At 34.1% G+C, this 25,737-nt stretch overlaps 1 protein-coding gene across 17 annotated transcripts in view; it reads right to left on the bottom strand.

Moving 5' to 3' along the window:
- The window catches only part of ERBIN (erbb2 interacting protein), a 109,378-nt gene that overhangs the window by 30,466 nt on the left and 53,175 nt on the right, over positions 1 to 25,737 (bottom strand). For 14 of the 17 annotated variants that reach the window (XM_082457086.1, XM_082457084.1, XM_082457085.1 and 11 more), the window contains 10 exons: positions 20,892 to 20,970; positions 19,320 to 19,409; positions 17,757 to 17,813; positions 13,630 to 13,693; positions 11,546 to 11,620; positions 9,362 to 9,506; positions 7,978 to 8,050; positions 7,546 to 7,675; positions 7,107 to 7,222; positions 5,544 to 5,613 (listed from right to left, as the gene is read on the bottom strand). In XM_082457086.1, coding sequence (XP_082313212.1) covers positions 5,544 to 5,613; positions 7,107 to 7,222; positions 7,546 to 7,675; positions 7,978 to 8,050; positions 9,362 to 9,506; positions 11,546 to 11,620; positions 13,630 to 13,693; positions 17,757 to 17,813; positions 19,320 to 19,409; positions 20,892 to 20,970 — 899 coding nt within the window. Of the gene's footprint in view, positions 1 to 5,543; positions 5,614 to 7,103; positions 7,223 to 7,545; positions 7,676 to 7,977; positions 8,051 to 9,361; positions 9,507 to 11,545; positions 11,621 to 13,629; positions 13,694 to 17,756; positions 17,814 to 19,319; positions 19,410 to 20,891; positions 20,971 to 25,737 lie in introns of those variants that run through there. The other 3 variants (XM_082457078.1, XR_014262241.1, XM_082457080.1) reach the window with 3 other exon arrangements.

Here is a 25,737-nt window from a genome sequence, read left to right on the forward strand (position 1 = left end):
CTGGGTTCAATCCCTGGTCGGGGAACTGAGATCCTGCAAGTCACATGGCATAGCCAAAAAAAAAGGAAAAAAAAAGAGAACATCACTAAATGTAACTACATAGGTAAATATAAAAGACAGTTAAAAAAAACAATTATCTGGGAAGGGGAATTCCCTGGAAGTCCAGTGGTTAGGACTCCAGGTTCGATCCCTGGTTGGGGAACTATGATCCTGCGTGCCATGCGGCGCGGCCAAAATAAATAAATAAATAAATAAATTTTTAAAAAAGAATGGTAAATTCTATGTTAAAAAAAAAAGAATGATCTGGGAGGCTTTTAAAAACTAATCACACCCCTGAAAAAGTTCTAAAATTAACTGTGGTAATGGTTGTACAACTCTATGAATATATTAAAAACCACTGAATTATGCACTTTAAAATAGGTAAATTGTAGAGAATGTGATTTATATTTCAATAAAGGTGTTATAAGAAAACTAATCATCTGTTATTTATTGAGTGCAAAGGCAGAAAGAGACTGAGAACTATTTACCGAGCATCTCCATTCCCTAAATACTTAACTCCAACGATCTTTATTACTATTTCATTTTAGATACTCATTCTACTCCCTTGCCATAATTCCTACAATATAACCTGTTAATGTTCTTTCTCTGAAATATAAATTCACTCATTCAGCAAGTGTTTAGTAAGTGCCTCCTATATGCAAAGCACTATGACAGGCACTGGGTATAGACTGGCGAGCAAACCATCTTTACTGATTCTGTAGAGCTTACAATATATGAGAGGAGGGATAGCGATAACAAAATAAATTACAATACAATGTAAGAACTAGGTAGAGAGGGTATAAGGTGCTAAGAGAACACAAAGCAGGAGGTATTTGCTTACCAAAATCTTGAGCCATGAGGAAAGCATTCCTGAAAGAACGCCTTCCTAGATGAGGATGAGCACATTAACCAGGTAAGAAGGGGGAGGATGCAGAACTCACTTGAGGAAATGAGAATAAAGACGTAAGGGGAGGAGGTGAAGCTAGAGGATGAGCAGGCATTTTAAGCAGGTAGTGCTAGAACAAGATTAAAGGGTCACTTGAGTTGCAGTGTGGTTCTGAATGGAACCAGGGTGATAAGAGATAGGGGCTGTGCCAACACCCGAGGCAGAGACCTATCAGGAAGCTACCTCAATAGTCTAAGCGAACACTGTCCAATAGAGATATAATGTGAGACAAAAATGAGAACCATAGATAATTTACAATTTTCTGGTAGCCACATGTTTCTAAAAGGTAAAAAGAGATTAAATTAATTTTGATAAGCATTTAATTTAAACTTGTATATTCAAAATATTGTCATTTTAATGTGTAATCGATAATAAAAATTGTTGATGTGATTTTACATTCTTTGTTCATACTAAGTATAGAAAATTCAGTGTATATTTTGCACTTACAGCACATCTCAATTTGGACTAGTCACATGACCATGTCTATTGCATTGGACACTGTAGGTCTAACTGAAAGATGATGGTGGACTGTATTTAAGGGAAGGGGGAGCAGGGATAAAGCAAAGCACAAAACATCTGATATATTTAAGAGTTAAGACTAAACAGAGCTTGGTGATTCATTGTACTGAAGTACAGGGAGAAACAGTAGTTAAGAATTGCATTCCCAGGTCTCTGTCTCCAGCAAGTACTTTTTATTGATCTAGGGAACCCAGGAAAGGAAAAAGATTTGGAGCAGATGAAATGTTCAGTTTTAGGTTGGTTGAATTTGAGACATCTAGGGGGGGCAATGTTAAGTAGACAGTGAGTGTGAAGTTCAGGAAGGAGAACTGGGCTGTAGACAGTTGTTAGGAATAATGATGATATAGTCAGTAATTGCATCTTTCCCAGAGGAAAGTATAAGGAAAGTAACTAAAGCAGAGCCTAGAGCACCATGAGGGGCACCAACATATAAGATACTGGCAGAAAAAAAATTCCTGAAAAGGGAACTAAGGTGTGGTCGTCAAAAGGACAACCAGCAGAGCATGGTAACATAGACACCATGCAGATCTCTCACTTCATTGCTCCTACAAGACTTGCTCATCAACCCCACCAAGACTGCCACTCTCTTGAACTTTTTACTTTATCACCATCATTCTTTCCTGTCTTTGCTTCTCTTTTCATATCTGACTATATCTCATTATGACCACTTTCCTGCCAATTATCAAGACCTTGCTGCATTGTCCTTCTCTTGCACCTGGGTTGGCAAAGCTGCAACCCAGAATTATTCTAATTGTGTGCTTTCTCTGTATCACACAACTGAGCAAATTAGTACTAACAATAAGTCTGTGGTAACAAACTTCAACAGACTCCCAATGTTGCTTGAAAATTCTTCTAAACTTCCTAAATTGTATTCTGAAGAAGATATTATTTTCAAAAAAAATTTTTTTAAATAAAAATAGGATTCAAGAACTGCTAAGAGTTTGGAAACTGCTACATTCTAAGAGTTTCACCATGTAGATTATTAGCCCTCCCTCTCAAACTTCATACCCAAGATCCCTTGAAGAATGTAAGAATCCCTGCCAGAGCTTTTGATTCCATCAGCTTCCACTCCAGTTATCCATCACTCTCTAATATCCTTAATCTCATTCTCCATAGAGCCTCTTTCCAACAACCTATAAACATGCTCTCTTATCTTGTCCCTAGCTACCAATTTCTTTATGTTCCACTCCTGTTCTTTCTTATCCAACCTTCTTAAAAGACTAATCAACATTCATATGTCTCCATTCTCTCATTTATTTATTCCTTAAACTACTTCAATCTGGTATTTGACATATACTTCAAAAACTGCATTAGCTATGGTCAAGATAAGTTGGCAAGATAGGTATAACTTGCCAAAATATAATGGATATTTTTCAGACTTCATGTGAATGAACCTCTCATTGGCATTTATCCTGTTGCAACTCCTTCCTTTAGGCCAGCTGCTTCACCTTTAACGTAAAAACACCACCATATAATTTTCCTTGTAAAGAGCGGCCATAGGGGTATGGCCACTCTTTCTAAGCCTATTAACCCACCTGCCACTAAAATGTTAGTACTCCTCAGGATTAATCTATCCCTAACATTTAAAAAAATAATCTGATAATAACCCTTTTTGACAAAATAATAAAAAGCTATGAAACCACTTTCAAGAAAAAGTGATTAAGATGATGGACTGAACACACATCTCTTCTCATGTTACAAGTCTTTTAAATACATTTTACAAATGAAAGGAATAAATCTATAATAGTACTGGGGAAAAAATCATGCCTTCAGGAGCAATTTTGAGAACCCCTGGAGGTTAAAAATTAAGAGAGTGGAGAAACCAAGAGCACAGAAACCACAGCTGAAAACAAGGCGATGGGTTTGGGTGCGGGTGGGGGTGGTCCAAGGCCACCTGAACTGTTCCATGCGTGCCTACCTGGATACACCAAAGGTACTTCAAACTCAATAAACCTAACCAGAACTTCACATCTTCCCATAAACAGATTTCTTTCTCTTGTGGTTCTCTATCTTGGTTATGGTATCAATATCCACCTAGTCACTCAAGCCACATCTCTGGGGCTCATCTTTGCTTTTACTCTTCCTTCTCACATACATGCATTCTTCACGCGTTCCACTGATGTGACCTTTTAAGTTATGCCCTAAATACACAGTATTTTCCCGGGCCCTGTTATCATTACTCTACTTTAGCCAACACTTTCTGTTGCCTTGAGTATGGCAATGCCCTCCAATAGGTCTTCTTTGGCCTTCCTGCTTGGCACCACCCCCTGCTAAATCCATCTTCCATAATGCAGGCTGCAAAGCCTTTCTAATATATCAGTCTGATCATGCCACTTGCCTGCTCATATGTTACACAGCTTTCTTATCTCCTGTAGTAGGGCTGACATGTAATCCCAGGACCACCTCTCTTAAACTGGTAACATATATGAATAATTGACCATGACTATAATGACCAAACATCCAGGTTGCCTGGGACATTCCCATTTTACACATGCTATTCTGACACTTATCATAAAGGCCCCTTTCACTATCAAGTGTCCTAAAATAGACAATAAATTACAGTCACCCTAATCACAACAATTTTCCACTGAGCCTGAATATGACCTTAGAATCCTTTAAAAAAATCATAATTTATCAAAGTTGACATGCAAGATTAAAAAAATCTATTTGCCATCCTTGAAATATAATGCAAGTTCCTTTGTATGGCATATGTGATCCTCCATGACCTGATCTGTGTCCACCTCTGTGGCCTCACATCCCACTCCTCCATCTCACAAGTTATGCTCTAGTTATAAAACCACTTGTAGCGGTACTGAATATACAACACTGCTTCACTAATAAGCGCTTAGGCTCATGATATTCTTTCTAACCAGAACACTCTTCCCCTTTCTTTAACCCTATTACTCTTTTTTTTTTTTTGAAAGGAGCTGTAAGTTATTTTATTTTTTTAATAAATTTATTTATTTTATTTATTTTCAGCTGCGTTGGGTCTTCGTTGCTGCGCATGGGCTTTCTCTAGCTGCGATGAGCGGGGGCTACTCTTCATTGCAGTGCGCGGGCTTCTCATTGCGGTGGCTTCTCTTTGTTGCAGAGCACGGGCTCTAGGCGTGTGGGCTCAATAGTTGTGGCTCATGGGCTCTAGAGCGCAGGCGCAGTAGTTGTGGCGCATGGGCTTAGCTGCTCAGTAGTTGTGGTGCACAGACTTAGTTGCTCCGCAGCATGTGGGATCTTCCTGGATCAGGGCTTGATCTCGTGTCCCCCTGCATTGGCAGGCGGATTCTTAACCTCGGCACCATGAGGGAAGTCCCAGCATGGCTCACTCTTAATTTCATTTGAGAATCTGCTTTACTGTTCCCTTCTTCAGACAGATACTTCCTATATCACTCTATCTAAAATAGGATGTTTACTCCAACCCTGCTATCAGGGTTCCAATAGCAGGGTTGTTCCAATGCCTATCAAACTTTATTTTTCTCTGTAATTCTGAAACATTATTATGTAGTTACTTATTTGTCCTTGTCTCCCATGAGAATGTAAACTCAATGAGAATGTAAGAAGATTCTATTTGCTTAATCAGTATAACTCCAGCTCCCAGAGCAGTTCAGGTCCTACCGTAAGCTTTCAATAAATGTTTGTCAAACAAAGGAAAGTCCAAGGAACAAGTCTTAATTCCTTAGAAATACTTCTTCAAGGTTTGTCAAAGTGCTTGATTAGAAGCATACTTTAAATTATCAAATTTATACAGATATAAGCCACAGAGAGTCTCTATAAAAATGTTAAAAAGTTAGGGAGATTTCTGTCCTAATCTATCTTTTTACAGATATAGAAGTTAGACAAGCTCCAAAGGACTTACCGTTCATGAATCTACACATATTTCACAAAAAATTATCTGTATCTAAGTATTTTCCAGTATTTTCCTTATACATATGTCTTTACATGTGTACCAGATTAAAACTGCTGTTAAATAATCCTAAGTAAATTAGAATGCATAATCATATAGAGTAACTGGAATTCTATCAATTTACAAAATCAGAATGTCTACCTGATTATCTGAGAGCCACATAGCAGTCAATTGCTGTAGCTTTGTAAAGCTAAAGGGCAAATTCTTTAATCTGTGGGAAAAAATACAAACAAAAATTAAACTTTAAAAATGAGAAATGTTAAAATGAGAGCTAGATCTAATGGTCTTCTAAACAATGTTATATTATTGCATATGAAAATAGGAGAAAAACATTTAATTCAGGAGAAAACCCAGTATAGGTCTTTGAACAGGATATAAGACAAAATACTATTCAGTTTTATAAGAATTAATTTTAAAAATATAATTCAATTGAATCAATTTGATTGGGGGAAAAAATAGATAATCTAATAACCTCAAAAAAATTATCTGCTAAGAAAAACTGGTAACTATCCCTACCTTACTGCAAAGGCAAGGACAAATTAAACAATGTCTCATAAAATTGCTTTGGATGTTTTACTTGCCTTTACTGAGAACAAACTGTTATAGGAACCACTCTGAGTAAGAGCTTGTTATAAATACTGCACTCTTTTTATTTCATTGTGACCCAGCACTTTCATACTCAAGAAGACTATCTTAACACTATAATGAGTAAAAACAAAGTAATAGCAATACTCAGTAGAATGCTAAATTGGAACAGCACCCTACTTAAACCTTCTGTCTTATGCCTATCTATTCTATGCCTAACTTCCAAGGAACCTAGGGAATCTAGGTCTCTAGAAACCTAGGGTGCTGGAACGTAGGGCTCTAGTTTTAGGGGACAAAGTATGGGCTGAAACAAGAATTTAATTTTAAAAGGGATTTAATTGTAAGGATTTAATTTTCAACCACACTGGATAGCTATAATTAATAATTTAAAAGGGGGGGCAGGGACAGTAGTTCTTCTTAAATAAAATGGAACAGTCTGAATACGCTAACTAGTCAGAAAACTGAGTTTACATTAAAGCTCTATCTTACAAGCTATGTGAATCACCTTAAATCTGAGTCGTAATTTTCTCCTCCATAAAATGGGAATACCCATTTATTATTTTATAGGGCTGTTTTGAATACTTTGTAAGATACTACAAAAGCAAAATGTAAAAATGTTCTTACAATGTTCTTTTATCACTATGAGTATCTTTACATCAGAAAAAATTATGGACAATCTGTTAACTTAAACATTGTTCCAATTTGTGATCTATTTTGCTCTATACCTTGGCTGTGTTGTCCAAAATTATTTGAGTGGGTGTCTAATCACACCTTTGCCCAGATTAATACAAGGAGTAGATTAGATTAAAAGCTGCTTTGTTCAACAGCAGTATTAAGGTGAAGATCTGACTTTAGAAATAAAAATGGCTACTATAAGGCGATAATTAAGACTATATAGCTAAAGTCAACATAAAATGAACTGTGACAAATAACCACAGTACGATAATTAACATCAGGTAAAATTAAATCATTCTTTCAAATGAAAATTCTACACAAAAAAACAAAAATATATATGAAAAGAAAAACATGCATTAGATTTTCTAACACATATAATGAAATTTTAATTTCATCCAATAGATGTCTTCTACAAACCAAATGATGAATTACACTGTTACAAACCTATTGTCACTCAAATTAATGACTTTTAATTTTTGCATATCACCCATTTCCTCTGGAAGTGTCTCAAGTTTATTGGAATGGAGAAACAGCACAGTTATATTTTTCCAGCTTCCAATCTGAAAGAGAAACAAAGAATTGTGGATCAAAACTTCGCCTACTGCTTAACAGACATTAAGTGAAGCATCATTTTCAAAAGTTATAAAAAATACTCTTCTCATTTATAAAAGGAATTATATTTTCCCTTTTCAACTATTAACTTTCATGTATGAAGAAAAGTATTTAGGTATCTTTTGAAAATCAATATAGCTAATTATTATTCAGAAAATAAATAACTTAGTTACAAAATTATTTCTGAAAGAAAATAAAGAAAACCACACTGGATAGCTATAATTAATAATTAGAAAAAATAAAAATTCAAAATAAATTTTAAATACAGTACCTCTGGGGGTAACTGTTGTAAGTAATTATGATCTGCAGCAAACGTTCTTATATTAGTAAGCTGCCCAATAGATGAAGGCAAAGCTTCAAGTTCATTGAAGCTACAATCCAGTTCTTCTATTGACACTAACCTTTAATTAAAAAAGAAAGCACATATTTTAACAAAAGGCCTGTATATCATTCAAAACTTAAGAACATATGACTATTTGAACTTGACTTTAACCAACCTAGAGAAAATCTACTTCCACTAAACTAAAGTTCACCTATAAAAAATTCAGCCTGTCTTCATTATAAATAAACCCAACCTGCAACCAACGCTTATTTAAATGTTTTTGGAATCTCCTTTAGATGTTAACAATTATCTGAAAACAATATATGGCATGCTGAACCGAAAGAAAAATCTTCTAGTTCTATTAATACACAAAAATCTTACCCTCCTATAGAGTCTGGTAGATACATTAACTGATTTTCATCTATTTTAAGAGTTGCTACATTCTTCAATGAACCTATTGAGGGAAGAAATAATATACAATTTTCCATCTTGAACTAGAATCAAGTCAACCAACAGTCAATGTGAGCACATATTACATTTGACATGAATCATAAAGAACTTTTAAAAACCAACATATCTAAAATAGATACCACCCCAACCCCACCAACTCTCTATTCCCTCACCCTGTATTTACAATTTTCACATACATACTACCTCTTAACAGTAGTGTATATTTATCGATTTAACCCTCACAAAAATGTAAGCTTCATAAAAGTATGTACTTTTTGTCTCCCTCTGCTCACTGTGGTAGCCATGCTCCTTAAAACAATGCCGTGATGGCACAGTGAAGATACACAATACAAACTTATGGTATCAATGGATTAAAGAAGTGGTACTATGACCGTAGTTTTCTTAAGTGTATAACAAACTATTCTACATATTGTACGTATACTAAATACTAAAACAATAAAAATGGAGTTTAATTTAAAATTAAAAGTGTTGAATAAATTATGGTAGAGTTTGCAAAATGTAACCTGAGCTAAAACAGTTATGCAATTCAATTGAAAAATATGTAAAAATAATTCTGATTTTTATATTTAAACAACATGAAGATGCCAAGATTTAAGTTTTTGGTTCTTTAAGATAATTCAATTTCCTTGATGCATCATCAGACAAACAATTACACAAACACAGTTGACCCTTGAACAACACAGGTTTAAAGTGCACGGATCCACTTACATGCAGATTTTTTTCAATAGTAAATACTACAGTACTACATGACCCACAGTTGGTTGAATACATGGATGCAGAACCATGGATAGGGAGGAAATGAATGCAGATACAAAGGTGCAACTATACATTATATGAGATTTTCCCACTGTGCAGAGGGTTGGCCCCCTAAACGCCATCGTTGTTCAAGGGTTAACTGCATAGATTTTCGTAGGATTTTGCTTATGTGGCTGTCTTCTTGTGAGTCTAAAATGTAGTTAAGATTGAAAAAAGTTACTAGATAATGGCCACGATCAAGAGTTAAACCAAATTTGGGTAAATTAAACTCTTTTAAAGAATTTAAACTTTATTGCAGTGATAAAAATGACATTTCCTTAAAGTAAAGAAAAACAGTAATGTCAACAAAAGAGTAAATTGTATAACTGATCACATCAGAAAAAAATTCAAATAAGATCTGTGACTTCAGGGAACAGTAAAACTATCTCATAACAAATAAAATTTGATATATGGAAGCTCTGAATCAAGCAATGGCATTAAGTTTCTCATATTTTATATTAGCAAATATTAATTACATGATTTAGAGAGCAATACAAACCAATAGTCTCAGGCAGTTGTTGAAGTGAATTACTTGATAATAGGAGGTCTTGAAGGTTTTCACATGCTGAAATTCCTTCTTCAACCATTTCAATATTATTTTTAGAAACATCCAAATATGTAAGCTGTTTCAAGTTACCGATAAACTGTAAGTAAAAAAAAAGTAAATCTAATGACTCCGTCAACAGTAAGTGGTGAAAAGTTTAGATAATAAACCTAATGCCAAGTTATAATTTAAAATTAAATGTTTATGTGAGAGGATTCATAATTTTTTTTTAATGCTATTAGTAATGTATTCAGTAATAAAGCTAAGAGCTCCTACTAATGTTAGCCCAGCAGACATATACTTTTCTTTGGGAACTTAGCTGCCCATCATTTGCAAGGGGGAGAGCAAATATGGGGATTCGTATGGCTTTAGGTCTGAGAATGAACACAATGTCAGCTGCTAAGAAACTACATGGAAAATAGCTTACTTCAACAATTCCCTGGGCAAAATGAAATAAGATATAAAGTCAACTGCAACCGCTGGGAAGGACACACTCCATGGCATTAAAAGAGACTGACAGTTGACCCTTGAACAACACGGGTTTGAACTTCACAAATCTACTTACACATAGATGTTTTTCAACAGTAAATACTACAATACTATACTATTTGTGGTTGGTTCAATCTGTGGATGCAGAACCGCAGATCCAGAGGAGGAACCCCATAACAATGAAGGAATCTCAGATAGGGAGGGCTGACTATAAGTTATACACAGATTTTTGACTGCACAGAGGGTCAGTGCCCCCAACCCCTGCGTTGTTCATGGGTCAACTGTGTTTTACAAAAATTTATTACAGAAATTTTAAAATTTCAATCAAGAATGTGTTGACAAACCCAATCAAAAAATGGGCAGAAGATCTAAATGGACATTTCTCCAAAGAAGACATACAAATGACCAAAAAGCACATGAAAAGATGCTCAACATCACTAATTATTAGAGAAATGCAAATCAAAACTACAATTTTGATTGTACAAAACCGGATCTACAAAAACGGTTTTGATTCTACAAAACCGGTCAGAATGGCCATCATCAAAAAATCTACAAACAATATATGCTGGAGAGGGTGTGGAGAAAAGGGAACCCTCCTACACTGTTGGTGGGAATGTAAATTGGTACAACCATTATGGAGAACAGTATGGAGGTTGCTTAAAAAACTAAATATAGAACTACCATATGTAGCTCTATAAATATGGTATAGATCCAGAAATCCCACTCCTGGGCATATATCCAGAGAAAACCATAATTCAAAAAGATACATGGGGATTTCCCTGGTGGCGCAGTGGTTAAGAATCCGCCTGCCAATGCAGGGGACATGGGTTCGAGCCCTGGTCCGGGAAGATCCCACATGCCGCACAGTAACTAAGCCCATGTGCCGCAACTACTGAGCCTGCACTCTAGAGCCCACGTGCCACAAGTACTGAAGCCCGCATGCCTAGAGCCTGTGCTCTGCAACAAGAGAAGCCACTGCAATGAGAAGCCCACACATCGCAACAAAGAGTAGCCTCCGCTTGCCAGAACTAGAGAAAGCCCATGTGCAGCAGCAAAGACCCAACGCAGCCAAATAAATAAATTTATTAAAAAAAGATACATGCACCCCAATGCTCACTGCAGCACTATTTACAATAGCCAAGACATGGAAGCAACCTAAATGTCCATCAACAGAGGAATGGATAAAGAAAATGTGGTACATATATACTACAGAATATTACTCAGCCATAAAAAAGAATGAAACAATGGCATTTGCAGCAACATGGATGGACCTAGAGATTGTCACACTGAGTGAACTAAGTCAGACAGAGAAAGACAAATATCATATAAGGACCTACTGATTAGCACAGGGAACTCTACTCAATGCTCTGTAATGACCTATATGGGAAAAGAATCTAAAAAAGAGTGGATATACGTATAGGTATAACTGATTCACTTTACTGTACACCTGAAACTAACACAACATTGTAAAAAAAAAAAAAAAAAAAAGAATGTGTTGACAATTTAAAAAAATGTAATTTGCTTCTATCTAACAGTATTAATTAAGTAATCATTTTTAAACTAATTAAAATTTATTTGAAAATGTATAATTCATAAAAATGCAAAGGATAGACAGCAATAAGGAAAGTCTTTAAAATTTGATATACGTACCCCTGGAATAAAAGTCAGTCTATTACCATCCATCCAAAATTCTTTCAATCCACTTAGCTGCTCAAGTACTTCAGGCTATTTAGATCGGGGGGAGGGGGGAATATATTAATTTAGTTGGCAAAAGAAGCTCCCCTGGGAATTTCTAATGATAAGTTTCACTTTAAAAAATTAGGAGGAAAAAAAAAAAAGCAGAGCCAAGACTCAAGCCTTTCCACTATATTATAGTTATTACACAAATATTACTAAACAGATATTCCATAACAGATTACATAAAACTCCTTTAAGCTTTTGATTACATAACAGGCTCAAGTATTTATACAATTAATAAATAAAACAAGACCCATTACTTATTACTTTCAAGAATACAATAAAAAGATATTCTCAATCATTATCTGTAAAAAGATGACTTTTAGGGAATCTTAAAAAAAAAAAAAAAAAAAAAAAAAAAAAAAGAAAGATATTCTCTGATGACCTAGAGGGAGGAAAAAAGAAATAAGGCAATATACATCCTAAAAGTCCAATAATAAGGGAAAGGTAAGTAAACCAAGGCATAATCATATGATAAGCATATTATGTTATCTTCAGCTTCCTGCAATTACATGGTAGAATACTGTTCATAACATGATGTTGAGGACCAAAAACTTTAAAAGATGTAGTGGACTTTGGTATTCAGGCAAAATTTGCTCTTAGGTATTCACCCTTGGAGACTCTTCTGAATGGATCCTTTGAAGATATTTCTGTCATCCCACAAACCTGTGTCCAATCATTGACAGTATGATGGCATGGAGTGTCATCATATCTAATCACCATAATAACATGAGTAATACATAAAAGGCATGTCATTCAGATTTACTGTTAACATTAAGTATAGATAAGAATTCTAGGTTTAAATTGTATTAAAAGAAATCTCTTTCTGTGCTTTACCTGTTACAATTCTAATAGTAATTTTTTTTTAATGTGTAATGTTGGAAGATGGAAATGGTACAAAAATTAATGATTCTGAATGATGCTCTGATTCATAAAATAAACAATAATTTAGAATTTTCAAATAGTTAATATGGAAATAGATTAATACATATAAGACAAATACTGAGAAAATGTACAATAGTTAGATAATTTAGGAAGCACAGAATATTTATTCATTTTTTCTCAAAGAGTAAAAACTTCTACAACACAGAGTAAAAGTCATCATATACCAGCTTCAATTAAAATATCATAAAGAATATAAAATAGCATATTTTAGAAAAAAACATGTGATACCCAAAACCACCATGCTCCTCCAGTGACTTCAGCTGAAAAGCTGTCTATTTAGCGAGCAAATGTACAATACAATATCCAAAGGGCAATCATGCAGCTAGCAGTGCTGAAAAATTCTTGTTCTTAAGACTATCATTTGGAACTTAACAGCAATTTAAAAAAAAGAGCTTGTAAACATAATGTAAAAATTTTAATGATGATGATATTATTGTTAATGAATTCCTCTTCAAAAAACTATCTAGCTTATTTTTCTGAGTTCTCTTGGAGCAATGACTGAAGACAAAAAAACTGCTTACATACTTCTTTCCTTTTTGATTTAGCATCATAACTACTTTGCATACAAAGCAAAAACACGATCCTGAGGTCTCATTACCAACTTGAAAATAATAGTTGTTTCACTCAATGTTTTCCTTTTAGCTATTAAGTAAAATTATAGAGAAGTACTTTATCACTGAGTAAATTCCTAAGCAATACTCCCATGGAGTTATTTTTGACTCACAAGTACTTTTCCTGATGCATTCTAGTCTGATGAAACTTTTACCCTTATAATCTTTCAAAGTTTCTACTTCCTGTGCCTAAAAACTTTTAAATACCTTTTCTATGGGTTTCTCATTAATTTTACATTTTTACCCTCACTCCTTTCAGATGCTGTTATCTGTTTAATTTTCCCTGTTAAAAAATTTCATATCTTGTCTCCCTAAAATATGTGTATATCTTTACCCAATTTTATACTTTACAAATGCAGAGAAATAAACACATTAATTTTCACATTTTGCTCTTGATCAAAATGAAAAGACTTATGGATAGTGAGGGTGGTGAGAACTTACCACTTCTGTGAATTCATTACTTCCCAAATCCAGTCTTTCCAGCTGGGTCAGTCTATTCATGGTTCTATGCACAATGGATTAATAAAGAATTAAGTATACAAAAATATCAATTACATGGAATCTTTTAAAATTTATAGTGTAAAATATTCTTATGTATTCTCTAATAACATACAGGCTTTCAAATGTTGATAAAATAAAAATAATAATTTTCTAAGAAAAAAGTCATATTTAATTTCTAAATAAAATGAAATAAGTTATCAATTATTCTCTAATTTTGCCTTCTCATCAGGTTATTTCTATTCTTAAGAAGTAATTGCAGTAAATTTAAACCCCCAGTCCAGAATACGAGTAATTGATTTTCCATTTTTTCCACAAAATAAATTTTCAGATAGTATAAATTAACTAATGATTAGATTGTTTGGCAGCTTCATATGAATTACCATTTTTCAAGACTGGTTATATATTTGTAAAACTTTAAGATAATTAACTGAAAATTAACATTCAAAATTCCAAGAACAGTAAATATTACATTGTTCCCCACATTTTCAAATTAAATTCAATATAATTCAAAATAAAGTTTTACATGAATCATAAATATAATTTGTAGACTGCATTTATTTTAAATTAAAGCTACAATATACCATTTTTAACTTCCAACTTAATACCAACATATCTCTGCAACTACAGAAACTTGAAGAATGTACAAACTGATTTCATGATGAAATAAACTAAGTTGTATTTTTATAGCTCCTTCAATGAAGGCACTTTTTAAACTAATTTCTAATTAATTCAAACACATATTTATATTCTTAAATTATTATTTTTAGAAAAACCTATTATTTAATAGGTTGAGGTGCTACCAGCTACCCAGATAAGGAACTACATTAATTTTTTTTCTAATTTTTAATTTTTAAATTTTTCTTTGGCAATGCCGCATGGCTTGCGGGAGTTCCCCAACCAGGGATTGAACCTGGGCCACAGCAGTGAAAGCACCAAATTCTAACCACTAGACCACCAGGGAACTCCCTAGGAACACATTAAATTTTTCTAGGATATGACAAAATGATGGCAAAATACAATCTTCATATTATCAATATATCAATATGTTAATTAGGAAATTAACACCATTAAAAACCAACAGACTCCTTAAATTATGACACAAGAACACAGATTACTTTTATTGTCTCTTGAAATTCAACAAATTAGTAATAATAAGTAAAATAAAACTTGATTAAATTTATCTGGCTTTTTAGTGAAAAAAAAAATAAGAATACATATCATAATTGTAATGTAATTATGTTACTGACCTACCATTAGAGAAAGCTAATTTTCCCTAACCCTTCTATTTAAAATATGCCATTCTATCAACACTAATTTAATTCATCTCCCAACATCAATTTTTCTCAAAGCTGCTTTATTTAACTCTGATTTACTGAGTGCCTATTCTCAGGTTCTATTAGGTACTATAATTCTACCTCCCTTACTCGCATCTGTCTTTGTCCTGAAAACCTGTAAATTAGTACCAATTTGCTTTATAACAAAGCGAAAAGGTGTTTCCAGGATCTTTCTCAAGAAAGATTAGATACTAACTCCTATGTCCATAATACTATACCAGGCCAACGTTTGAGAAAGGTAAAGAGGGCTGTGAGGAGGGGGTAAGATTGAAAGAAGAAAACATGGTCTTATTTTTCTTAATTCAGTATTCTTATAATGACAAGATAACACAGAAAATTCACATGCAGCAATTAAACACTTTATATCAACAAGGGTAAGTTATTTTTTAAAAAGGGTACAAAAGAAAAGCAGTGCACTAGAAAATTCAATTACAAACAATATCGTTAGAAATTTAAGTTTTAAAACTGATTTAGGAAAATGTGAATGACACAGATATGTAATAAAAAAGAGGAAATACACTGTTAAATTCTAAAAGCATCTCCATCGCAACTTGCTGTAGCTAACACTGGCAACTTTGGTCCTACTCATACACCTCAAAAATCTATCTAAGGGCTTCCCTGGTGGCGCAGTGGTTGAGAATCTGCCTGCCAATGCAGGGGACACGGGTTCGGGCCCTGGTCTAGGAAGATCCCACATGCCGCGGAGCAACTAGGCCCGTGCGCCACAATTACTGAGCCTGCGCATCTGGAGCCTGTGCTCCGCAACGAGAGGCCGCGATAGTAAGAGGCCCGCGAACCGCGATGAAGAGTGGCCCCCACTTGCCACAACTAGAGAAAGCCCTCGCACAGAAAAGAAGACCCAACACAGCCATAAATAAATAAATAAATAAATAAATAAATAAATAAATAAATAAATAAATAAATAAATAAATAAATAAATTTTTAAAAAAAATTAAAAAAAAAATCTAAGACACAAAATTTCATCTTTTCATTTTCATTTCATTTTTACATCTATTCATTTAAGATCCAGCTTCCTACTTCAAGGAGAAAGTAAAAACAATATCCCTCAAATTTCATCCTGTTTGTCTCTAAAATTCCTTTGTACTTAACTCATTTTTACCTTCTCTTCTGTCTCAGAGGAAAAATATACATCCTTTGTGTTCTTTGTACTGTGCACTCCAGTATTAAGATGGTATTAAATTTCATTTAACTGCGTATTTAAAACAGCTTTCCCACTGTTCTAATCTTGGATCATAAAAAGGTCCACTCACATAACCTGAATGCACATGACTTTCCTAACACGTAAAATTGTGGCCTCTTTATAGTTTGTGAGGCCTCAAATATTTTAATCATGTCTTAAAAAGAAAGCAGTAAAGAATTATATTTGCAAATACACTGAGAGAGCCCAATCTGAAGTTAAATAAAGACTTAAAATAGAAGGAGTTAAAATAAGTGAATTACCTATGATATCAGAGACACCATATTAATTGTAGGCTTAGATGTTTCAGTAAACAATTTACACCTTGTTTATTCAAATCTCTTAGCAGTCAAGTTCTGAGCTAAGGAGTCATCAATGCCAATACCAAGTCTGTAAAAATTTAAACCTTTTTGAATTTTAATATGGATAATTCCCACTTTAATTTATACTCACAACCATCACCATAAACTCTAATCAATCCAGTCTTCTGGGAATCAAAACCAGATATGCTCCTTGCCCTCAAAGCCTTACACTCATGGGGGGGGTGGGGGTGGGGAGGAGGAAGGACCAAGTACATGTGCCCATGGGAATATGCTGGTCAGGTAAGACAAGAGTAAAATGTATTTTAAAAATTAGGCTAATGCAGTAAATGTCATAACAGATATAAGTAAAATACTACAGAAGTTGAGTAAACAGAACAACTAACTCCTGGAGAACTGAAGATGCTTCTATCAAGAGGTGACAACTCTTGACAAACTACAACAGGAGTCTGAGAAGTTTTCTGTAAGGGTCAGATATTTTAGGCTTTGCATAAAGTCTCTGTCACAACTACTTGACTCTACCACTGTAGAGCAAAAGCAGCCATAGACAATATGTAAATGAATGAATGTGGTTCTGGTGAAACTATTTACAATAAGTAGGCTCTGGGGCAGATTTAGCCAGTCTGTAGTTTGCCATTACCTAAACTGTAAAAATGCAGCAGTGAATCAGGGTGTTTTAAGACATTTCTTCAATAAATGGACATAGACCAGTGCATTTTGAGTTCGTGTATCTGTTTTAGTTTTATCTTATTTGCTCTTGGACTACCATCTCCTCTTGATGTTAGCTTACCAGTAGGGGGCCCTCCATCCTACTTCCAATTTACAACAGACTAAAACCAAACAAGTTCTGAAAACTTAAGAGTTACCAGACTTTACATGAAGACCTTATGAGTCTCTCTAATGAGTACTATGTAAGAGCTCTAGTATAGAAATGGGGATCTTTATTTGGGACTCAGGTGGGCTTTACATACTTATTATTCTGACTTTCGTCACACAAGACTGAGTTCCAGAGAGCTATGAAATCACTATTAAATACCAACAGATATACAGATTTTTATATTGAACACCACTAATTAATATACAAAGACCACAAATGTCAGTCTTTTAAAATAATTTGCACTCACATTTTACATATTAAAAAGTTAATATTTCTCTAAGGATTTAAGAATTTAAAATTCTAAACTAAATTTCACAAAGGATAGCACCTTTACTTACTTTGGCAACATTTTCAACTGGTTTTCTCTAAGTTCTAATATCTGGAGTTTAGTTAATCTGCAAAACAAATAAAATAAATCAAGCATGTATGACAAAGATAAAGAATTTAATTAACAAATTAATGCAATCCTCTAAAATTTTAAAGCAACCAATATTTATCGTGTAATTACAACGTGCAGAATATTGTATTAAAAATTACACAGAGGGCTTCCCTGGTGGCGCAGTGGTTGAGAATCTGCCTGCCAATGCAGGGGACACGGGTTCGAGCCCTGGTCTCGAACATAATGATTCGATATTTGTATGTACAGTTGACCCTTGAACAACATAGACATCAGAAGTCCAATGGGACAGAGTAACCGCTTGAGCTAAAGCCGGCCCATAGCTGACCCTTGAACAACGTGGGTTTGAACTGTGCAAATCCACTTATACACAGATTTTTTTCAACAGTAAATACTATGGTACCACACGATCTGTGGTTGATTCAATCTGCGGATTTGGAACCTTGGATACTAAGGAACTACGGATATGGAGGGCCAACTATAAGTTATATGTGGACTTTTGACTGTGTGGAAGATCAGCACCCCTAATCCATGCATTGTTCCAGGGTCAACTATATTGTGAAATGGTCACCACAAAAAGTCTAGTTAACATCTGTCACTATACACAGTTACAAAATTTTTTTTTTCTTGAGATGAGAACTTTTAAGATCTATTCTCTTAGAAACTTTCAAATACCACACAATACAGTATGGTTAACTATAGTCACCATGTTGTACATTACATCCCCATGATTTATTTATTTTATAACTGGAAGTTTGTACCTTTTGACCACCTTCACCCATTTTGCCCACCCCCGCCCCCTCACCTCTGGCAACCACCAATCTTTTCTCTGGTATCTATGAGCTTGGGGTTTTGGTGGTTTTTTTTAAGATTTCACATATAAGTGAGATCATATGGTATTTGTCTTCAAGACAAAAAGATGACTACCATATTAACATGTATTTGGATAGCATTTCCTCTAGCAATTAACCTAAACACAATAATAATTTGATACCTATTGTTCATTTACTGATTCATTTTTCCATTAGAAAAATTACTCAGGGACTACAGTATGACAAGAATCGGTCTAAGTTCAAGCAGGGAGCAATGGGGTGGACCCCAGAAACACATTTTTCTTTTCTCCAGAACTTTGATTCCAGTGAAGACAGATAAACCAATAATTAGATCATTTTAAAAAATGTGTAAGTGCTAAGAATAAAGCATTCTATATCAAATATGCAAAAATTATCCCAATTTAAATAAACTCCCTAATTTTACATACTTTGAAACCAAGTGTTAAATTACGTTTTTCTTTTAAATTTTCACGGCTTATTTCTATTTGGGAAAATAAATTCCAAGACAAAATAACAAGTTCTGAAGAAACTATAAAAACGACAATGCTTGGAAATAATTACAAAAGAAGAGCCTATGAAACTGTAATTAATAGTATTACTAAAGCAACTTGTAGTTTTGTAAACTTTACAAGAGCTAACAAGAGAAGGTTTTAGAAGAAACTGTAACTTACCTGCCAAAATTAGCTGGCAAGAACTCTAGGAAAGCGTCATTCAGATATAACTGGGTTAGGTTTAACAGCTGAGAAAATCCATCAGGAAGCCTAGGTAAAATAAACCAGAATTTAAATTTAATTCATATACAGAATTTTAGTCTCTTATTAAAACCTGTCTAAGAAACTGTCTAACCAACACATGTTCTTAACAGATAACAGTCACCTCTTCACTTTTATGAGTGATCCTCAAATTGAGATTTGCCTTTTATAATAACTTACCTGTTTCAATGTTTACACCTTCATCATTTTGTAAAAAGGAAGTAGGGCAATATTTGTCTCAATAAGATAAAATCTCCACGTAACAGTCAACTATGAATGAGCCACAACACACAGAAATGTATTCAGGCCATGACTATGATATCAGCAGACACTCTTGAAATTCACCTTATCTAACACCAATCCAAGGGAATAGACAAAGAATTCTAAACTTTGACAGTATTGACTTTTGTTTGGGGCTGGATAATTCTGTGTTGTCAGGAGGCTGTCTTCTGCACTGTAGGATGTTTAACAGCAACCCTAGCCTCTGACCCACTAGAAGCCAGCAGCACTGTCCACCACCACAAGTTGTGAAAACCAAAAAATGTCTCTAGAATTTACCAAATAGCCATAAGAGCAAAACAGTCCCTATTTGAGAAACACTGGTTTAGATTATTTTCAATTTCAATATCTGGTCCCTAAATAATCAAATAAAGATTGTATAATTTTATAATGACCAAATGGAAAGAAATAATATTAAAAGCTGAATGACATTTAAGATCATATAAGAACCTATAAGTAGCTTTACTTTTATTTCCTCTGGCTTACAAAAGAAATTACATATCTAGAACTTGATGCTAGAGGAGTATTTTCAGATGAAGGTAAAACATCATCTTTACATGTTTGTCCTTTACATGTTTGCCTATGTTTGGAAAAACTCGTTAAATACAATACTGTAATATGTGAAAGCTGGTTTCAACTTTCAACTTAGCTATACTAAGCTGTGCTTCACACTATTCACCTTTTGCTTCATCATTCCATTTTTGCAAAATTTAACAGCTTTGGTCTAAGAAAGCATTCTGCTTAAAGGCATTACCATCATAAAAGAATATATGTGACCTCTGATATATAGTACAACCAATCACATGGCTTTTCTCTTTTTTTGTTGTTTTTACCTTTTTGACCTTTCGGTTTCTTTTATTCTTTTCAAAAGTTTGAGTGTGCCACACACACTGGATTTGCAGGTGAAGACATTTTTATATTGTGCAAGTAACACTGAGCTAGGAGACCTGGATTCTAGTCTCATTTCTGACATTTACTATCTTTGAGACTTGGGGAAAAGCACTTGCCTTATCTGTATGGATGTCAAATTTACCTCTGTAATATATGGAGTTAGAAAGAGTAATTAAAAGGCTCCTTTTTAATCTAACTAAAATTTTGTGCAGATTTCAGATTGGTATTAACTGTTCATTAAAATGTAGAAAGTAATATTCTACTATATCATACTTGCTTTATTCACAAAGGTAACTTTTAATTCAACAGAGAAGAACTCACTTGGAAATAGGATTTACACTGGCCTCCACAACTGTCAAAACTTTACAATTTTTTATATTTTCTGGAAACTCCTGTATCCCTAGAAAATGAACAAATAATCAATGATCAAGTGAAAAGAATCTATTACAAAGGAAAAAATCATAATGATATTAATAATTAATGTACACTTTTCAGATTCAAAATTTACCAACTGAGCAGATTCTTGATAAATTGACAACACCAACGTCAAACGAACAGAACCATCTGCACAACAATTTCTCTTCACTCTTTTGCCTCTTTATGACTAGTGCTAATTATCTTGTTTAGTTTTGCCTTCCTTTCCTTTTCCCAGTTCTTCTGAAAATCAGTGCCTTCTCTATGTGGTATTAAGGACACAAAATTCAGAACAATTAAGCATTCTTTGTTTTTTCACATAAAAAGAGGCATTAATTTTTTTTTAATTTTTATTGGAGTATAGTTGATTTACAATGTATCAGTTTCTGCTGTACAGTAAAATAAGTCAGTTATACATATACATATATCTACTCTTTTTTAGATTATTTTCCCATATAGGTTATTACAGAGTATTAAGAAGAGTTCCCTGTGCTATACAGTAGGTTCTTATTGGTTATCTATTTTTTATATAGTAGTGTGTATAAAAGAGGCATTACTTCTTAACTGCTGGGCTCCAGACTGAGCTGGTCCCTAATACATACAGGATAACAAAGCTGAAAGCAAAGCTGAAGATAGAAGAGGTAGAAAATATGTATCAGATATGCCAGTGGATATGCCTGACGCAGTTGTACACCAATACTTCTGTAAAATACAACACAAATGTGACAAGTCAAATTATGGTAGAAGTTTCTTAGCACTTAATCTTATCTCTTCAACTTATCTTAGCAAAAATATAGCAACAATAATTTGTGAACTAGCAACAATCCATAGAGAAACTTTAAGTAGTACTGTTCTAATCTAGACTAGAGGAATGCGAATTAATAACTTCAAAAAATATTACAAAAATTCTGTGTTATAAGACTCATTCCTCCACTAACAAACATGAATATCAAAAGGGCTGACACTAGAGGATCATTTAAGGCTCTTTCAACTTCATTGATGTATGATTCTAAGCAAGTTTACCACAGTGCCCAAGTATAGAATTTCAGATAATGAAAAAATGAATGATACAAAGTCAACTGGCAAATATTACAGTAATAACTGATCAGTCAAAACTCATCAATGGATGCTAAAATTAGTGGGTTAAAGAATGAAGAAAAACAGTACACATTTATATAGTCTCAAAGTTTCTCTCCCCAAAATACTTATTAATTTTAAGAGGGGGAAAAAGTGAAGAAATCTCATAGGCACCACTTAAACTGTTTCAAAGTTAGCATCAGCAGTTAACAGCATCATCACGGGGCAACTAATCTTAAGACGCACTGAGAAGGGGTGCAGCATCTACTGTCGTGTTCCTGCCCCAAACACCCAACCTGAATTGAATCATAAGCAAACATCAAACAAATCCAAATTAAGGGAAATCCTATACAGCTGGACAGTAATCTTCAAAACTCTCTGGGTCTAAAAAGATAAAGACAAAGAAAAACTGAAGAACTACCCAGGTAAGAGGAGATCAAAGAGAACTGACTGTGATAAATATCCAAACCTACTTCACACACACACACACACACACACACACACACACACATAAACTGGAAAAATCTGAGTAAGACTGGGGGGCTGTATTGATGTCAATATTATTACTGTTCTATAATAACTGCAAACATTACCATTGGGGGAAACTAGGTGACAAGTACAAGAGTACCACTCTGTAATGTTTCTTAAAACTGCATGTGGATCTACAATTATCTCAATAAAAATTTCAATTAAAAAAATCTGGGCTTAATGATTCCTTAAGGAAAGGTTTTATCATTGTTATTTTATTAAAATTCAATTTCCCTAACAGTTTCAAGATGATTCTTTTTTTTTTTCCATTTTAGTTTAAGGAACTTTTGCTGGAATTTACAGAGTTCATGTAAAGCTTCAAATCAGCAAATGTTAACACTGATGGATATCTAATGATATTAAGGAATTACTGTTAGCTGGTTCTCTTTTTTTAAATGTGATAATAGAGAGTTTCATCTTAACATATTTATACATGAAAGAGGTTGTCTGATTTGCCTTAAAACAATCAGAGGTGACAAAACAGGAGGTATAAATGAAACTATAACATACTGATAAATTTTGAAGCTGGTTGGTAGGCACATCAGGTTTATTGTATTATTCTCTCTACTTAGATAACAATATTAGCAAAAAAGGACTTTAAAACAGCTATTGTACTTAAAGGGAAAAAATGAACAAAATGGGAAGGAAAAGATTAAATGTAAGAAACAGAAACTTTACAAATGATAAATACAATATGTGAATGAAAAATCCAAAGGACAGGATTAAAAGATTAGTCACTGTAGGAGAACATGTCATAGAGACAGGAAGACATGGTAACAGAAAACAGCCATTCTGAAACATAGAGGGGGAAAAAAATATATGAAAACCCAGGGATACATGGGACAATGTAAAGCAGATTAACATATATTTACCTATCTTTAGAAGTTTGCTTATCAGGCACCACTAAGCGTACATGCTCTGTGAGGGGAGAATCTTTGCCTCTCTTGTTCACTACTGGAATAGGACATGGCACATAGTTATCAGTGTCACTAGATAACGTCCAAATTCTTTTCCAGGGTGGTAATATCAATTTTCATATTACAGTACCTATTTATATTCTTGTTGACATTTGATGATGTCTTTACTTTTTGCTAGTATAAGGGGTTGAACCTCACCAGAAATAATAGAAATATTAATTAAAACTAGATATTTTCCTGATATTTCCTAGAGATGCTGAACACATTTTCACGTGTTTAATATCTATTTAAATTGAAATACAGCTGATTCACAACATTATGTAAGTTTTAGGTGTACAGTATTCAGTATTTTTTACAGATTATATTCCATTAAAAGTTATTACAAGGCAATGGTTATAATTTCCTGTGCTGTACAATAAATATATCCTTGATGCTTATCTATTTTATACATAGTAGATCATATTTCCTAATCTCATGCCCCTATCTAGTCCCTCTCCCCTTCCTGGAGGAATCAAGCTCCCTGACTTCACACCATACTACAAAGCTACAGTAATCAAAACAGTATGGTACTGGCACAAAAACAGAAATATAGATCAAAGGAACAGGGCAGAAAGCCCAGAAATAAACCCACACACCTGTGGTCAATTAATCTACAACAAAAGAGGCAAGAATATACAATGGAGAAAAGACAGTCTCTTCAATAAGTGGTGCTGGGAAAACTAGACAGCTACACGTAGAAGAATAAAATTAAAACATTCTCTAACATCATACACAAAAACAAACTCCAAATGGATTAGAGACCTAAATGTAAGACCAGATGGTATAACAATCCTAGAGGAAGACATAGGCAGAAGACTCTTTGACATAAATCACAGTAATATCTTTCTGAATCCATCTCCTAGAGTAATGGAACTAAAACCAAAAATAAACAAATGGGACCTAATTAAGCTTAAAAAGCTTTTGCACAGCAAAGGAAACCAAAAACAAAACAAAAAAGACAACCTACAGAATGAGAGAAAATATTTGCAAACAATACGACCAACATGGGATTAATCTCCAAAATATATAAACAGCTCATACAGCTCAATATTAAAAAAAAACAAACAATCCAATCAAAAAATGGGCAGAAGATCTAAACAGACATTTCTCCAAAGAAGACATACAGATGGCCAAAAGGCACATGAAAAGACTCAACATCGCTAATTATTAGAGAAATGCAAATCAAAACTACAATGAGGTATCACCTCACATGGGTCAGAATGGCCATCATGAAAAAGTCTACATAAAAGTGCTGGAGAGGGTGTGGAGAAAAAGGAACCCTCCTCCACTGCTGGTGGGAATGTAAATTGGTACAGCCACTATGGAGAGCAGCACAGAGGTTCCTTAAAAAACTAAAAATAGAGCTACCATATGATCCTGCAATCCCACTCCTGGGCATATATCCAGAGAAAACTATAATTCAAAAGGATACATGCACCCCAATGTTCACTGCAGCACTATTTACAATAGCCAAGACATGGAAGCAACCTAAATGTCCATCGACAGAGGAATGGATAAAAATGTGGTACATATATACAATAGAATATTACTCAGTCATAAAAAAGAATGAAATAAGGCCATTTGCAGCAACATGGATGGACCTAGAGATTATCATACTAAATGAAGACAGATAGAAAAAGACAAATATCATATCGCTTATATGTGGAATCTTAAAGAAAAAGAAAAAAGATACAAATGAATTTATATACAAAACAGAAATCGATTTTTTGTAATAAGCTACAAGGGAAAAGATCTGAAAAAGAATATATATATATACACACACACACACACACACACACACACACACTTACATATAAACACGCACACAAATGTATACGTATAACTGAATCACTTTCCTGTACAACTGAAACTAACACAACACTGTAAATCAACTATACTTGAACTTAAAAAATCTTTTAAAAAGGGGACTTCCCTGGTGGTCCAGTGGTTAAGACTGCGCTTCCACTGCAGGGGGCATGGGTTTGATCCCTGGTAGGAGAACTAAGATTGAGCTAAGATCCTGCATGCCGCATGTCACAGCAAAAAAAAAAAAACTCTAGCTCCATCCACATTGCTGCAAATGTCAGAATGTCATTCCTTTTTACGGCTGATTAATATTTCATCGTGCACACACACACACACATATGTATAAAACATGTCTTCTCTATCCATTTGCTGATGGACGCTTGCAT

This window comes from Balaenoptera physalus (genome assembly GCF_965194825.1).
Source record: "Balaenoptera physalus genome assembly, chromosome: 3".
Lineage (NCBI taxonomy): Eukaryota > Metazoa > Chordata > Mammalia > Artiodactyla > Balaenopteridae > Balaenoptera > Balaenoptera physalus.